This window comes from Onychostoma macrolepis, chromosome 01 (assembly GCF_012432095.1).
Source record: "Onychostoma macrolepis isolate SWU-2019 chromosome 01, ASM1243209v1, whole genome shotgun sequence".
In the NCBI taxonomy this organism is placed as follows: domain Eukaryota; kingdom Metazoa; phylum Chordata; class Actinopteri; order Cypriniformes; family Cyprinidae; genus Onychostoma; species Onychostoma macrolepis.
Window position 1 is genome coordinate 47,582,222 of NC_081155.1, and position 17,203 is coordinate 47,599,424.

General features: G+C 39.3%; 1 protein-coding gene across 1 annotated transcript in view; it reads left to right on the plus strand.

The window, feature by feature from the left end:
- The window catches only part of LOC131544174 (uncharacterized), a 38,682-nt gene continuing 21,479 nt past the window's right edge, over nt 1-17,203 (plus strand). Inside the window, exons 1-15 of the mRNA XM_058782233.1 lie at nt 1-97; nt 1,540-1,596; nt 1,969-1,982; nt 2,207-2,353; nt 2,432-2,532; nt 3,249-3,357; nt 4,111-4,202; nt 4,328-4,425; nt 4,601-4,707; nt 5,081-5,143; nt 5,869-5,943; nt 6,029-6,133; nt 6,457-6,601; nt 7,456-7,511; nt 12,295-12,455. Coding sequence (XP_058638216.1) covers nt 1-97; nt 1,540-1,596; nt 1,969-1,982; nt 2,207-2,353; nt 2,432-2,532; nt 3,249-3,357; nt 4,111-4,202; nt 4,328-4,425; nt 4,601-4,707; nt 5,081-5,143; nt 5,869-5,943; nt 6,029-6,133; nt 6,457-6,601; nt 7,456-7,511; nt 12,295-12,455 — 1,427 coding nt within the window. The remainder of the gene's footprint in view (nt 98-1,539; nt 1,597-1,968; nt 1,983-2,206; nt 2,354-2,431; nt 2,533-3,248; nt 3,358-4,110; nt 4,203-4,327; nt 4,426-4,600; nt 4,708-5,080; nt 5,144-5,868; nt 5,944-6,028; nt 6,134-6,456; nt 6,602-7,455; nt 7,512-12,294; nt 12,456-17,203) is intronic.

Genomic DNA, 17,203 nt, shown 5'->3' on the forward strand with positions numbered 1-17,203 from the left:
ATGGGGCACCTGCCTAATCTAGTGTATTTGACCCTGCGTTCCATTCGGAAGGGCTCATCCCTGTGCCCTAATCCCTTCAAAGGGTTTACCCTCCGGAGTGAGAGCTGAGAAGGGTTGAAGGGTGTAGAGGACCAAACAACTGTTTCTTGAATTGCCCTTCTGTGTCATCATCCCGTGCCCACACGGAGGCGCCGTCGTCATGGAAAAAATCAGCGCAAAGGATCATGGGGGCCAGAAGTGTATGGAAGTTGTACCCTTTGAAATCTTTCATTCCAGAGGGCCCTTTGAAGTGGTTAGTTTTGAGCACTTCAGTTTGAAACAACCCTTGAATATGACAGCCATGATTGTTTTTTTTTTTTTGTTTTTTTTGCATTTTTCTATGACAGGACAGTACAGACATGACAGGAAGTGGGGGTTGGGAACAGGAAAGGTCCACGAGGCGGATTCGATCTCGGGACACCCGAAGCACAACTGCGCCATATGTCGGCGCTTTCACTCCAAAGTGTCCTTTGGAGGGCGATATATCCGGTTTGGAAAGCACCATATATAGAGACACTTTCCATGTATGTCACATGACTTTTCTTACCTTAACTCAAAATTAAGGCAAAAAGAACAAACGCAATCAATTCACAGAGTTTGTAACGAACTGACTAACTAACTAACTAAGACCGCAACTAATCAAAATTACAGCACACGTCAAAAATAAACGGCATGTTTGCATTGACGTGTCGTTTTTATAATTCCCCCGGCTTTCGGTTGCGATCGCAAATCACTCGTCGACAAAAGAAGGAACCAATCAAGACATCACCTTTGAAAGTGAAAGTAAAAACTGAAAACCAGCACAAAGAGGAAAGCGAAAAAAAAAATATATATCCAGACATCATATTCAGGGATGGAACAATTTTCAAAGAATTTAACTTTTTATTAAGCGACAGAAAATCATTATAAAAAAAAAACATAAATAGAAATACTTTTACTGTTGTTGTTTTTGTTTTAAGTAGTTACTCAACAGACTGGTCACAATTATATGGCTACAAATATGACAGTTCATTCTCCATACAGCGCTACAGAGCACTGACCACCAGAACAGCCAGACACAAGAACAGTTTTGTTTTTGTTTTTTTCCTGCAGGCTATACTCAGCCTGAACAATTAAAACTTTCATAACTTATACATTGTCATCGTAACTGACATATTTATACAGAGTCCAACGTTTGTACATTTGTAACTGCACTCTTGTAAATAACATATCTACGTTTCTATACTTCTACTTCTGTAGTGCATTATTTTTTTTGTGTGTTAAATTCCAGCTGTACTGTGTTATTCCTATGTATGTCTGCGCTATCATGTATGTTTGTTAGCACTATGTCTGTAATAAAGCTCTTTCTGACTTCTGACTTTTAAGGGTTTATAGTAAACCATGTTTTTGTTTTTTTCATCTCTCATATAACAACATGAATGAACACATCTGAGCTTAAATCTCAAATCATTCATCAGCTGTCCATATAGTAAATGCATGTTATATGTTTGGTCCTGTCAGGTCACGGTCCGTTCTCTGATTTGTTTGATGGCATGTTCATCCCTGAAGTCCAGCCTGGTAAGAGTTTTCTCATTTCATTCATTTTAATGTTTGTGCTGAGCTGTGCATATAAGTAAGCAATAATTAATACTATTTCTGTTTCGGCATGTTTTTACAACACAAATCTCATTATTTCTAAACCATCACATCCTTACAAGCAAGGCAAATTTGGAGAGTAATGGGAAAGAGTTATTTAAATAAATACATAATACATTATGAATCTCAAATCACTCTTTTACTGTCATCTTTCCAACATACTGAAAGATCTTTAGACATTAGTCCCATCTTTTCCTTATGAAGGTCACGGGGTCGGCACACAAGTTAATTTATGATTTATGTATTTATAAAACCTGCATGACCTAATCTCTAAAATGTCTTTTCATTTCTCAGGTAACAAGTGGCAGGTAAGCATCATTAATTGTCTTATAAGAATCACTTATTATATTATATACTGTATGTCAATGAGCTAGATATTATATAGATACACATATTTAGCTATAGACACAAATTGTTTTCATTTGGCTCTTGCCTTTTTAAGTCAATATAAACTTATAATTAGGAAAAAAACTACTGTTTAGTATGACTGAGTAGTTTCTTTATACTGTATTTTTATGTTGATCTTCTGAAGCATGAGGAGGCATCTGTTCAGATGTTTCGCTGCATGAGAAAGAAGAACGGACTGGACAAAATGATAAAAGACTATGGACTGAATCTAGATGAAGACATTGTCTTCATTGAGGAATTAATTCTGGGATGCAACACTTCAGATAGTAAGGTAAATAACTGTTGAATGTGATATTTTCAGTCAGTCTTTATAAGGAGACAGCAGTGTTTAAGTTGGTCAGTCTTGCAGTGGACAGCGAGGGGAAGACCTGAAAACAAATCCTTCCTGTATGAGATTGTGGCAAATAAACTAAACGGCATTGATGTGGACAAATGGGACTATTTGTCTCGGTAAGTAGTCTTTAAAGTAGTCCTTGTGCAGTCATTGACAGCCCTGTGTTGTTTAATTTGGCTCAGTTGGTTAGGAAGTGTCTGAAAAGTCCCAGTTTTTGGTTCTGCCTCTGAATGAAAAGAACCACCACTTGCTTACTTTTAAACAATTTGAATTATACAATAATTTACAGTTGAAGATAAGCTGTATTGCTCCATCACCTGTTGCATTAGTTTATATTTACATTTACATTTAGTCATTTAGCAGATGCTTTTATCCAAAGTGACTTACAAATGAGGACAATGGAAACAATCAAAATCAACAAAAGAGCAATGATATTAGCTTAACACAGCCCAGACAGCAACATAGTGTTGGCCCAGATCCGGCCCACATCTGGCCCGCGTGAAATCCATGCGGGCCAGATGTGGGCCGGATCTGGGCCGACACTGCATGCTGTCTGGGAGTACACATAACAAGGTTTTATTTTTTTATTTGTTTGTAATGTATATAATAAATAAAAAGAAAACAAATAGATAGAATATAAAAAAATAAAAAAAATAGAGAAAGCCAGTGTTAGAGGCCTTTTTAAAAAAAGAAAAAAAAAAGAGAAAACAATCATTTAGAAAACAGTGCAAGAGTTAGAGGGTCAAATGTTTTTTTTTTTAAGAAAACAAATAGATAAAATAGAATTACAATAGAGAGTTCTAGAGTTAGTTGAATTGCTCTTTTTGTACAGAGACTGTCATTATCTTGGAATCCCAAACGGGTTTGATCATCAGCGTCTGCTGAAATCTGCTCGGGTCTGTAAGGTGTATGGGAGGAATCATATCTGCTTCAGAGACAAGGTAAATCACTTCATTTACACCCATCACTATGTGTGCATGATTTTGTTTAGGTTCTGTTTGACTCTTTGCACCGTATCAAAACTGCATATACTGTTCGCTTAGGTGAATAATGCTGCCCTTAGTAAACTTTGTAATGTAAAGTACAGTAAGTATTAATGCGCTCATGAAACATGCCAGAAGAAAGAGGCTGATCAATTTACAGCAGTTTGTTCAATTCAAAAATCACAGAAAAGCATAATTTAAAAGGTCCAAAAAACAAGCAGACAAACCATTCTGGTAGACAATGCAAATCAAAAGACAATAAGACAATAACCACAAGGAGTACATGGATATTCTAATAAAACCTGGCAAATCTGATCTAAATTAACTGGATTATTTATACACCAATAGGACAAAGTAGGAGAAAACACTTTGAACACTTTTTAATTAATAATCTTACCATGTGCATCAGTCTAATAATTAGTCTTCTCAGTTTCACACTGTTGGCTTTTTAAAGTTCCAATCAGTAAATCAAATCATCAATTAAATCTCACATTATTACATTTTTACTTATTGTCATTCATGTCATCTAGTACTACTCTTTTATGTAATGGATCAATAACCTTTATATTAAAAGCACTCTGCATCTTTTTTTTTTGTATTACTACCTTGAATATAAGTGCTTTTTTGACATTTTTAAATGCACTGTTCTGTGATTAATATTCTGTTTCTTTGTCTCAGTCGGTGGTCCGTGTCTCTCTGTTTCTCTCACAGGTGGTAGATAACATTTATGGGATGTTTCAAACCAGATACACTCTTCATCGTCAGGCCCTTCGGCACAAGATCGGCTACATCATTGACGTCAAGTGGGTTTTGTGTGAAAGAGAACATTTATTTATTGTATTCAATCTTCTTCATGTATTACGACATTTCCCCAGATTTTACTGCATTTTACAAGTGTACAGTACGTGTGTTTCTCTTTGTACATTAGGATTAACAAAGCTCTCGTAAAAGCTGATGACAAGCTGAGTCCAGATCGCAAGATCTCCGATGCCATAGACGACATGCTAGAGTTCACCAAACTCACAGGTCAGAGAAAGCATGGGTACAAATCAAGAGAAATTATTCTTTAAATGATTTTGAGTTTTGTATCAAATGACAAGGTTATTTTTGACATCATATTATGTTGGGCCATATACATAATAAATATGCTCTTTGCTGAAAGGTAAAATTCAGTGAGCCATTTCCCCTGTCCTTTTAACAGATCACATCTTTGATCTGGATGAAGCCAGAAGCATTTTGGAGGACATTGTCATCAGACGTCTGCCAAAGTTTGTTGGAGAAGCCCGACTGAATGAAAATGATTTAAAGGTATCACTATAACACATTTACTTTGTGTAAAAGTTAACACGTATGTATTTACACATGTCCTTTTAGTCTTCATAATAAATTGCTTGGCACGAACAAGATGACTTATTATGACACATTCACAAATAGCACCATTAGCTATGTGGCCTTCACTTGTGAATGTCTGTCATTAAAACTGTCCCATTTTTCAGTTTATGCTGATCGCAAGGACCCCACTGCATTATATTTTAGCTATGCACCCGATCTGCTGTGAGAGAGAGTCAGATCACACAGGAGGATATGTTATTGAAGATAAAAAATTGTTAAATATTACTTCTCCTCTGTGTCTGAGTTTCATTTACTCTTGTATTTGCATATATATTTCTGAATCTTTTAGGAAGAACTGAAGGCCAGATTGAAAGAGCAGCCTGATAAAGCCTCCAGGATTCAAGTGTATCAGGTCTTCATTCTTACTCATTTCAAACATTTATGGTGCAGAACTGTCATGATTATGAATTTCTCCAAAAAAAAAAAAAAGAGCAATTATTGTCCAAATGCCAAAATGTTTTTAACATGTGACTGCACATGTGATTTCTGCAAGGGTAGTATATATTACCTATTGTTGTTATAAAAAAACAAATGTTTTTTTTATGTTCGCACTAATTTGCGTGGCAGAGATAGTCACATCAAATAAAGTGTTTGATGAATACTTCTAAATATCTAAATAAGCATTTAAAATGTTTCTGTTTTATTACAATATGCATCTTTTTATGCGATGTTCACACACAAATGAGTTTTTCAGATTCATATTTTGTTAAATTGTTAGACACCACATGTCACACGGGAACCAGGAACGAGGAATTAGCAAAACAAGAGACTTTAATAATTCAATCAGGGGACATAGAACACATGAAGACATTCAAGGACCATCAAACACTAACTGAAAGGACTGGGGCTTTTAAACTCAGGATAACGAGGGAACTAAGGAGACACACCTGGAATCAAATTAACAATCAGACAGGGGGGATACTGGGTCACAGGGAACACATGGAGAGCAAAAACCACAGCAAAACAGTCCAGGGGCATGACACTATTGAAGCTTTTAAAAGCTTTTTTAATATCTTTTGCCTGTATTATTTCTCATGAAGTGTAATATTTGACTGATTTATTCTTCCAAACCTTTAGGAAGAACTGCAAAAACAATGGCGGGAAATAATCACAGACAATAATCCTCTGAATGCTGAGGACTTTGACATTTATGTACGTTTCAACAGTAAAAATAACACAATCATTTTCTACCTCTTCATTTTCACAGTTTATTTTTCTATGCTATGCTATCATTCAGGTTCTTGACATGGGTTTTGGTGAAGTGGGTAAAAATCCCATTGATAATGTTCATTTCTACAGCAAGAATGAGCCAAAAAAAGCCTTCAAGCTGGAGAAGTACCAGGTATCAAATCTGACTTATCTACATTATTTACAGAACTATCAAGGATTATATTATTGAATCTCATATCTTATTAATCTCTATAATATGTTTAATTGAGTAACTATGAACACATTTGTGCAAATAAGGTGTGTAAATGTAAGCTTACTGAATTGAAGGGGTCTGAGCAAAGGCTATTCAGATCTAGTTTATAGTTTATGCTATGTAGATGTAGTTTGCTCTAATTTAGTGCACATACCCAAATTCATCTCTGGGTAAGTAAAGCATATTCCTGGCCAGAGAAAAGCTGGTTAACAGGTTGTGTTTGGTTTCTCTTGTCCCTGCAGGTCTCCAGTCTCAAACCAAAAAGGTTTCATGAATATCTTGTGAGGGTGTACTACAATAAAACTGATGGCAGTTATCAGGAGGTCCAGCACAAAGCAGAGGAGAGCTTCCATAAGTGGTGCAAGAGCAATGAGTTCATTGATTCAGGTTACTCTGCATTTCTGTGCATTTGTAGTGATGTATAATTCGTGTTGTTTTTGTTGTCAAGCACTTATGACATTTTGTGATGTGTATGTATGATCCCTGTGGTGCCACTGCGGCCCCATTAGAACCATACTTGCTTTCCTTACAACTTCAAGCTCATACTTTTATTATTTAAGCCCAATTTCAAAATATTGCCTAGACATTACGATTTCCCATGGCACTGAAACTCCGTAATAGAGCTAAAGAACGCATTTGGAAACATGCCAAATTATTAATTAATTATATTTATTTTATATAAGCACCAATGTTACTGAGACGTGCAACTAGAGCAAGAGTGGCACGACTGAAGCCCAGTTTGCTTAACTTTACATGAGTGACATTCAAATCTACAGTTACTGCCTGCTTGTTCAGCAATTAACATGAACCACTCCTGTTGTGATGAAGATGTGCCATCCATTTAAATTCAATTCATTTCAAACCAAAGTCTAAAACAGCCCCATAGTCTGAAAAGACTCATGAGGAACAGAGAAACATTGGCATACAGTACACAAACATAAACAATATAAAATATATACTACTACAATTAATCACGCTTTACTGTAGTAAATGTGTTGCTTTGTTACGGGAATAGATTTGTCAGTGTTAAATTTATATTGCAACTGTGGCATGTTGTAGTTATTTATTCATTTATTTATTTTCAAATGTGTATGCTGATATTTTTGATAGCATACTATAGTAGAATATATTTTGCTCAAGTTACAAAACAACCATGAGATCAGCGTTTATGATGATACATAAGATGAAACTAAATAAAATATTTCTTACACCAAGATCTAAAATCATCTCCTTTTTTGTAGAAGAAGAGGAGTCTGTCGGAGAGCTGTCAGAAAACAATCAATCCTCCTCAGTCAAGGTAAAAAATAGAATATGTCACTATTAAATGCAAGAGAGAAAAATGATATCTAGGGCATTTGTGTGGTGTGGCAACTATGATACATTGTAAACCCTAATAAAAACTCAATTAATCATTTCGTAATCATTTAACATCATGCAAAACATCTCTTACGCTGTTCATTCACTGGCATCGACATATCTGAAATACTACATCCATATAATAAATTAATTGGATAATTAATCTGATATTGTCACGTTTGGTTTTGGGCTTTGTATCACAGTTAGGTTTTCATGTCTTTTATTTTGTAGTTTAGTCAATAGGTGCGTTCGACTTAATGCGGCGCCGCAAAAATTGGCTGCCGCCTGACAAAAGCGATGCATTCTGGTTAGAACATTTGTCCGACTTTGATCGGTGCCGCAGCCGCCTTATGATCACATGTGCCATCAAAGTACCACGAGAACAAAACGAGACCAGCCACCGAGGTCAGGCGCTGCAGTTGCTCAAAATCAGCTGCAAGAGCCTTGATGACGACACACTGTATTCTCATTGGTTAGATTCTGTGATGACAAGTTGCGTGTTTATTCTAACAATTCAATTCCAATAATGCTCACAAATCTGTGTTTTTTTTAACAGTAAAAGCATTTTTACTGTAGTCACACTGTTATATCGAATCACGTTTATCAATAAAACACTGATAAAAGCATATAAACCCCCACTTTATTGGTATTTAAATAGTGTATGTTTATGTTGAATTTTATTCATGAACAGATGGCGCTGTATTAAGCAGTATATAAAAAGTGTTTCTGTTGCTCATAAAAACATTTCTGTGTATTTGACAAATATTGCATTTAAATCTGTGATAAGAGTGGAAACACCATGAGAGCGTCACTACTGGGAGCAGAAAGTGTCCAACTTGACGTCTCCACTTTTAATTCCGCCCCGACTGCAAGCGGCTGCTCTCGCAGGCTAGTGTAGTGCATCTCGAACGCATCTATTGCCATCTTCCTGGTTAGTCGTCATATCCTGCCTGAGTCCCAATGTGCATACTATCCAGCCTAAAGTCATTTTCGATACTATTTAGGGCAGATAGGGTGGATAGTATGCACACTTGGACGCAGGGTAAGTTCCCTCATGTGATCCTGCCATGTGCTTCCCCTGCCTTTGTTTTCATTGGTTCCGTGTTTCATGTGTCGCGTTCTGATTGGTTGATCGTGTTGATTGTTCACAGGTGTATTTTGTTAGTCATTGGTTTGCATATATTCCTCCTGTTTCCATTGTTCTTTATTTAGCTTTGTTCTATGTAACCTGCCTTTAGGTGTAAAAGTAAAAAGATTTTTAGTGTTTTTTTAAAGAAGTCTCTTCTGCTCACCAAGCCTACATTTATTTGATCCAAAATACAGCAATAACATTGTAAAATATGTTTACTATTTAAAATAATTGCTTTCTATTTAAATATATTTTAAAATATAATTTATTGCTGTGATCAAAGCTGAATTTTCAGCGTCATTACTCCAGTCTTCAGTCACATGATCCTTCAGAAATCATTCTAATATGCTGATTTGCTGCTCAAGAAACATTTCTGATTATTATTAAGTTGGCTTGAGAAAGCCAACTTACTGATATTGTACTTAAACTTCTTATTATTCTTTTTCTGAGACTAAAATTTCTGACTGCTACTCCTCCTAGAGCTTTAACTCTACAAACTCCAAACTCAGCCCAAGTCTTGAGACTGATCTGACTTAGCGTGCTATATCTTTTCTAACTAATCCGACTTACGGTTTTCATAAAAATGAAGATTAAAAATCATAAAAAATCCCATAGACTCCTATGGCTCATCTGAACATTCCGTCAAACTCCAACTGTCAAAATTTAAATCTAAACACACTGAAGCCCATTAGACTCAATCAGACTTCCCTTCTATGTACTATTTCTAACCCAATCAAACTCATCTATCTATCTATCTATCTATCTATCTATCTATCTATCTATCTATCTATCTATCTATCTATCTATCTATCTGTCTATCTATCTATCTATCAGACTTCCCTTCTATGTACTATTTCTAACCCATTCAAACTTATCTATCTCTCTATCTGAGATTTATCTCACACACACACACACACACACACACACACACGCCGCACACACACAGACACGCCTCACACACACAAACAAACAAATAAACAAACATAGACCTTTCAATCATAAGACCTGTTTTTCCTGTTTACACCTGTGTCCTTTGGGGGCAATATGACCCCAAAATTGAAAGGAGTAATTGTAAAACATTTATAAATTTTTAATCATACAAATAATATATCTTTTTTGTTTGTTTGTTTACTTCTCATCTATACATTCTGGATATTGATCTAGGTGTTAGGTGTACAATACTGCCATCTGGTGGTTAGAGAAAAACTTCACAGAAATCACAGATTTTGAAAGAATAGTGTAATGACCATATATATCCAGCAGAGGCCCATAGAGAGCCATTCATTTTTCTGGAAGTAAAACTGTATAAGTGCTCGCTTTTGCAATAATGCCACATAAATTTGCAGAAATGCCACACAAGTTGTCACTAAAACTTGATTGCAGGTACATATTTATTTCAATCTAAAAAATAAAATATACATTTATTTTTTTTACATAAATGTCGAAACGAAAAAACAACTGCAATAAGCAGATATGAATGGTGAGTATGTGTGTAAGAGAGAGTGTGTGTGCATGTGTACTTACGTGAGTGAGTATGCTCGTTCCACATTGCATTTGTGCTCTAGTATCAGGCTTTAATTTTGTTGTGTGGACATTTTCAGATTTATGCAGAATTTATTGATTTTATTTGCCAATTTCTATAAAAATGCTCTTTGTTGCAGTCACATGTGTGTGTTTTTGTATGTGTGTGTGTGTGTGCGTGTCTTTTCTGCATTGCATTTGTGATCTAGTACCAGGCCTTCATTTCTGTGTGAAATTTTCAGACCTATGCTGGATTTATTATTATTTTTTGACAAATTAAAAAAAAAAAATCTATATATAGATTTTTTCGTATTTCCCATTCATTTTCAATTGGCCATATTTGTAAAAAAAAAGAATTACATACCTTCAGAACCGAATCAAGCCCTTTTTTTTATGTGAATACAGATAGAAAATGTTGAAAAGTCACAAAATCTTATTCCACTGAGATGAAGGGAAACATTTTTTAACTAAAGAAAGTTGATTGGGGTCACACTGACCTCAATACTATTTCTAATCCATTCAAACTCATCTATCTAATGTTTCTTATCTATCTATCTATAATCTGACTGTATCTATCTATCTATCTATCTATCTATCTATCATCTGACTCTATCTATCTATCTATCTATCTATCTATCATCTGACTGTATCTATCTATCTATAATCTGACTGTATCTATCTATCTATCTATCTATCTATCTATCTATCTATCTATCATCTGACTCTATCTATCTATCTATCTATCTATCTATCTATCTATCTATCTATCTATCTATCTATCTATTTATCTATCTATCTATCTATCTATCTATCTATCATCTGACTCTATCTATCTATCTTATCTATCTTATCTATCTATCTATAATCTGACTGTATCTAGCTATCTATCTATCTATCTATCTATCTATCTATCATCTGACTCTATCTATCTATCATCTGACTCTATCTATCTATCTTATCTATCTATCTATCTATCTATCTATCTATCTATCTATCTATCTATCTATCATCTGACTCTATCTATCTATCTATCAACCACATAACAACACCCTAGCAACCACCCCAGTTAGCCTAGCAACCGTTATAGCAACCACTCTGTGGTCCCACTTTGTGCATCTATCTTTCTATCTATCTATCTATCTATCTGTCTGTCTGTCTGTCTATCTATCTATCTATCTATCTATGATATATAATAGATACATGATAGATCTATCTATATATGTCAGACTGTATTGCTTTAAGTTTGTAAAACTACTTTAAACTGCAAACTATTTCATATTGAAAACCATCAAACTTAAAACTTTTTAAACTTTTTGGTCCGGCTTTCTCAAGCCAACTTAAAGTTTGTCTCGACGAACTTTTTAATCTAGTTATTATTATTATTATTATTATCAATATTTAAAACAGTTGAGCACTTTATTTTTTCAGGATTTTTTGATGAATAGAAAGATCCAAAGATCAACATTTATCTGAAATGCAGTAAATACATTTGTAACATTTTACACTACCATTCAGAATTAAAGAAATTAATACTTTTATTTAACAAGGATGCTTTAAATTGAACAAAAGTGATGATAAAGACATTTATAATGTTACAAAGATTTCCATTTCAGATTAATGCTGTTCTTCTGAACTTATTCATCAAATAAACCTAAAACAATAAACTAATCTGTTTTCTACATAATAATAATAATAATGATTTTTTGAGCAGCAAATCAGGATATTAGAATGATTTCTGAAGGATCATGAGACTGGAGTAATGATGCTAAATATTCAGCTTTGAAATTACATGAATAAATTACATTTTAAAATATATTCAAATAGAATATTTTAAATAGTAAAAATATTTCAAAATGTTACTGTTTTGCTGTACTTTGGATGAAATAAATGCAGTCTTGGTGAGCAGAAGAGTCTTCTTCAAAAAACATTAACAATCTTACTGTTCAAAAACTTTTGAGTGGTAGTGTATATATTTATTTTCACACATGTTAAGCCAGCAGAGAAGAATTGAACCTCAAACTTGCTACAGCAATAAACTTAATTAAATTCATATTTACCCTTTTGTATCCTGCAGATTTTCAATGACCCCATTCATGGTCACATTGAGCTGCCTCATCTGCTGGTGAAGATCATTGACGCTCCTCAGTTTCAGAGACTCAGACACATCAAACAGCTGGGCACAAAGTATCTGGTGTATCCAGGCGCAACTCACACTCGCTTTGAACACTCACTTGGGTAAGGTGCAAGAAAAAAACAACAAAAAAAAAAAACTTGATGTGTATTATACATGTAAATGATTTAAAGCGTAACGCAGTGCCTTGCAAATGTATTTAAATCCCTTGAAACATCTCAACAGTACATACAAGCTTTTTTATTGCAAACTCGTATTCTTTAAGCGTTTTTGATATGTATTTTTTTGTATTATTTTATTATATGTACTTTCTTAGTCATGAGCAACACAAACATATGCTGATGTAACATTTTCATGAGCTACAGATTATAATGCCGTGGAATGACACTTGCTTTACCCTAATAGACATTTCTTAAACAGTGTTGGAAAAAGTAACTTTTGAAAGTAATGCATTACAATATTGCATGCAATATTACTGTCACGGATCCACCCACAACTTCTTCCACACCAACCACCTGCACCCGCTCACAATCACCAGAATACTAATTACCACCTGTCATCACTTACCAGCCACTATATCAGTCACTCACCACATTCCCTCGTTGGCTGGTCTCGAGGTGCAAGCTACTTACCTTCTACTCACCTCATGGTATTCCAGGACCTCCTGTGCCGTGCCTTCATGACCGACCTGTCTCTAGGAAGAGGAAAAGCCTGGGTGTTGGACTCACAGTCTATGTTTACCGATCTCTTAGATCGACGTTTATGTTCTGTTGGAAATCCTTTGAGTTTGAGTTAAGTTTGTGGAAAGGAAATAAATTAAGAAAAGTACTTCCACTAACCTTGTGTCTGCCTCTCCGTCCACACCTGACAGAAGACCAGCCCAGCAAAGAAAGTCGGGAAATGGAAGACCAAGCTCTCCCGGCGCCAGACCCATTCTCCGAACTAGTGCGTGCCTTCCATGAGCCCTACCACCACCTCCGAGCCCTCCACTTCCTTCCGGATGCCCTATGGCCAAACCCACCCTCTACTCGGCGGCGCTGCCACCTGTGGTGGCTTTCTGCTTCAGTGCTCACTATATTTTGAGTTTCAACCTCACCAATTCCTGAACGATCGAGCAAAGATAGCTTTCATCATGTCCCTGCTGTCTGGAAGAGCCCTGCAATGGGCTGAGGCGATCTGGAACTCACACAGCCCCATCGTGCGATCCCTGGATGCATTCACCGACCATTTCCGCGAGGTGTTCAGCCAGACCGCCTCCTCCCTCTCGGTGCATGAAGAACTCTTCCAGTTACGACAAGCCAACATGTCCGTCCATGATTACACTGTGCGCTTTAGTACTCTGGCCGCTAGCAGTGGGTGGAATGAGACAGCGCTCCTCGCCGCCTATCGGCGAGGTCTCGAACCCGCTATAAAACAGCAGATGTCGTGTCGAGGACTCCGTAGGTTTGGAAGGCTTCCTACAAAATCCCTACACATCTCCCAACAGCTGAATGCGTGTCATGTAGAGACGTCCCCAGTACCCACCTTATCAGGATCCGTTCCGTCTGTCCCAGAGCCCATGCAAGTGGATCGGTATCACCTGTCCCGGAGGAACGGGCTCGCCGCAGGACCAAAACCTGTGCATGTACTGTGGTTCGGGAAGTCACACCGTCGTTTCCTGTCCCGTTCGCCCTGCGAATTCCTCGGTGAGTACGGTCCATCTCCACCCTGACGTTTCCCAGATTCCGCATAATCACGCTTTAATTCTTTACCTTGACCAATCCTTTCCAGTGGAAATCCTCATTGATTCGGGGCCGCAGGAAACTTCATCTCTTCTACCAGCCTTACTCACCTTCAACTACCTCGAATTGAGTACCACCTCTTATCGAATCTCCACCATTCAGGGCAAACCACTGAGTAAGGGACTGGTACGCCACCACACTCCAGAAGTGACGCTCCGGGTGGGACACTTTCATGAGGAGCAGATCTCTTTCCTCGTCTTAGAGGAGGCAGTCGTGGATGTCGTCCTGGGTCGTCCTTGGCTCGCTCAACATCATCCAGAAGTACATTGGAGGTCGGGAGAAATCCTCGCTGGAGTTCGTCCTGCCTCAAGAAGTGCCTCACCAAACTGCCGGTGCCTCACCAAGCCCCACCATCTCTCCCACTTAATTCCACCACCGTTGAGAGTCCTACCACGCTTACCTCAGTCAAAATTCCTCAGGCCTACCTTCCATACCAAGGCGTGTTCAGCAAAGCGGCCGCCACTCGTCTTCCTCCACATCGACCCTGGGACTGCACCATAGACCTGTTACCTGGAGCCAAACTGCCCAAAGGTCATGTTTACCCGCTCTCCATCCCTGAGCAGCGCCGCTATGGAGGAATACGTGAGAGAGGCACTACAGCAAGGATTCATCCGGCCCTCCACATCACCCGCAGCATCCAGTTTCTTCTTTGTCGCAAAGAAGGACGGAGGCCTCCGTCCATGCATCGATTACAGAGCACTAAATGCAAAAACGATCAAGTTTGCCCATCCCCTACCTCTGGTCCCGGCTGCCCTGGAAGAACTTCGTGGGGCCCGAATTTTCACCAAACTCGATCTTCGCAGTGCCTATAACTTAATCCGCATACGGAAAGGTGATGAGTGGAAGACGGCCTTTATTACACCCACCGGGCACTATGAATATCAGGTTATGCCGTATGGCCTTTCAAACTCACCCTCCATATTCCAAAACTTTATGAATGAAATCTTCCGGGACATGCTGAATCGATTCACGCTCATTTACATTGACGATATCCTGATTTACTCAACCACCCTCGAGGAACACCAAAACCACGTCGCCCAAGTCCTCCAACGTCTCCGCCAGTACCAATTATACCTCAAACTTGAAAAGTGCGAATTCCATCGAACCCAGATCCACTTCTTGGGTTATGTCATCGATGCAAATGGTGTACAGATGGACCCTACCAAGGTGGAGGCCGTAAGGAATTGGCCACAACCGTCTTCCATCAAGGAGCTCCAACGATTCCTCGGGTTCGCTAACTTTTATCGGCGTTTCATAGCCAACTATAGTCATCAGTCGGCCCCTCTAACCTCTCTCCTCCAAGGAAAACCAAAATCCCTTACCTGGACACCCCAAGCAGAACGAGCCTTCCAAAAGTTAAGGACCTCCTTCTGTACCGCTCCGACACTCACCCATCCGGATCCCAACCGTAGCTTCGTGGTGGAAGTAGATGCGTCAACGGTGGGAGTTGGTGCCGTGTTATCCCAGCGAAGGGGTGAACCTCCAGTGCTTCACCCATGTGCCTACTTCTCAAAGAAGATGTCACCTGCTGAACAAAACTATGACATCGGGAACCGCGAGTTGCTGGCAATTAAACTAGCACTTGAGGAATGGCGGCACTGGCTCGAGGGATCACAACATCCATTTGAGGTGATTACTGACCACAAGAACCTTCAGTACCTTCGCGAGGCCAAACGCCTTAACCCCCGTCAAGCCCGCTGGGCCCTTTTCTTCACTCGGTTCAAATTCACGATAACCTATCGTCCAGGACACAAGAACCTCAAAGCCAACGCTCTATCCCGTCTTTACCAACCCGATCCATCACCCGAAAATCCAGAACCCATCCTGCCACCCAAAATCTTCGCTTGCCCCATCATCTGGAAAGTGGATGATCAGATCCGAACCGCCAACCAATCTGAGCCTGCTCCGCCAGGAATCCCCGCCGGGAAACTCTACGTCCCGTCTACCCTCCATCTCCCTCTTCTAGACTCACTTCACACATCTCCGGGATCCGGCCACCCGGGCCGTAAACGCACACTCTTACTACTCCGACACAAGTACTGGTGGCCAAACATGAACCAGGACATGGTCCGTTACGTCAAGGGCTGTGCCGTCTGTGCCGTTGTCTCTACCCCCGTCACTTACCCAAAGGAAAACTCGTTCCCTTACCTATCCCACGGATCCAACGGATCCACCACCATACTCGTTGTCGTGGATCGGTTTTCAAAAGCCTGCAAGCTAATCCCTTTACGAGGCTTACCCACTGCTCTTGAAACAGCCGAAACTCTATTCCAACATGTATTCCGCAACTTTGGCTTACCCGAGGATATCGTCTCCAACCGAGGACCTCAATTCATCTCCAGAGTTTGGCGTAGTTTCTTCCGACTGCTTGGAGTCTCAGTTAGTCTATCCTCCGGGTACCACCCACAAACCAACGGCCAAACTGAACGCAAAATACAGGAGATTGGACGCTACCTGCGTGCCTACTGCCACCGCCACCAGGACCAATGGAGCAGATATTTGCCCTGGGCCGAGTACGCCCAAAACTCCTTGCGGCAGGAAACTACCGGACTCACCCCATTTCAATGCATGTTTGGATTTCAGCCACCGCTCTTCCCTGGACTGGAGAGCCCTCCAAGTCCCCGGTGGATTCATGGTTTCGAGAGAGCGAAGAGTATGGGACACGGCACACGTACATCTCCAACGGGCAGTGCGGAGGCACAAGGAACAGGCAGATATCCGCGCGCCGCCACGCCCGTTACCAACTCGGCGACCAAGTCTGGCTCTCAAGCGGGATATTCGCCTCCGTCTGCCCTGCAAAAAACTGAGCCCTCGCTATGTCGGTCCCTTCCTGTAATCAGACAAATCAACGAAGTCCCCTCGAGCTCCGGCTCCCAACCACTTACCGCATCTCACCTACCTTCCATGTGTCCCTGCTAAAACCATACACTAATCCCATTCTTCCTCCTTCCACAGAGCCAGTACCTCCTCCCTCGAGGCCGACCCCAGTGGGACCATCTACCAAGTCGAGGAAATCCTAGACTCTCGGCGGCAGGCGGCCGACTCAATACCTAGTGGACTGGGAGGATTCG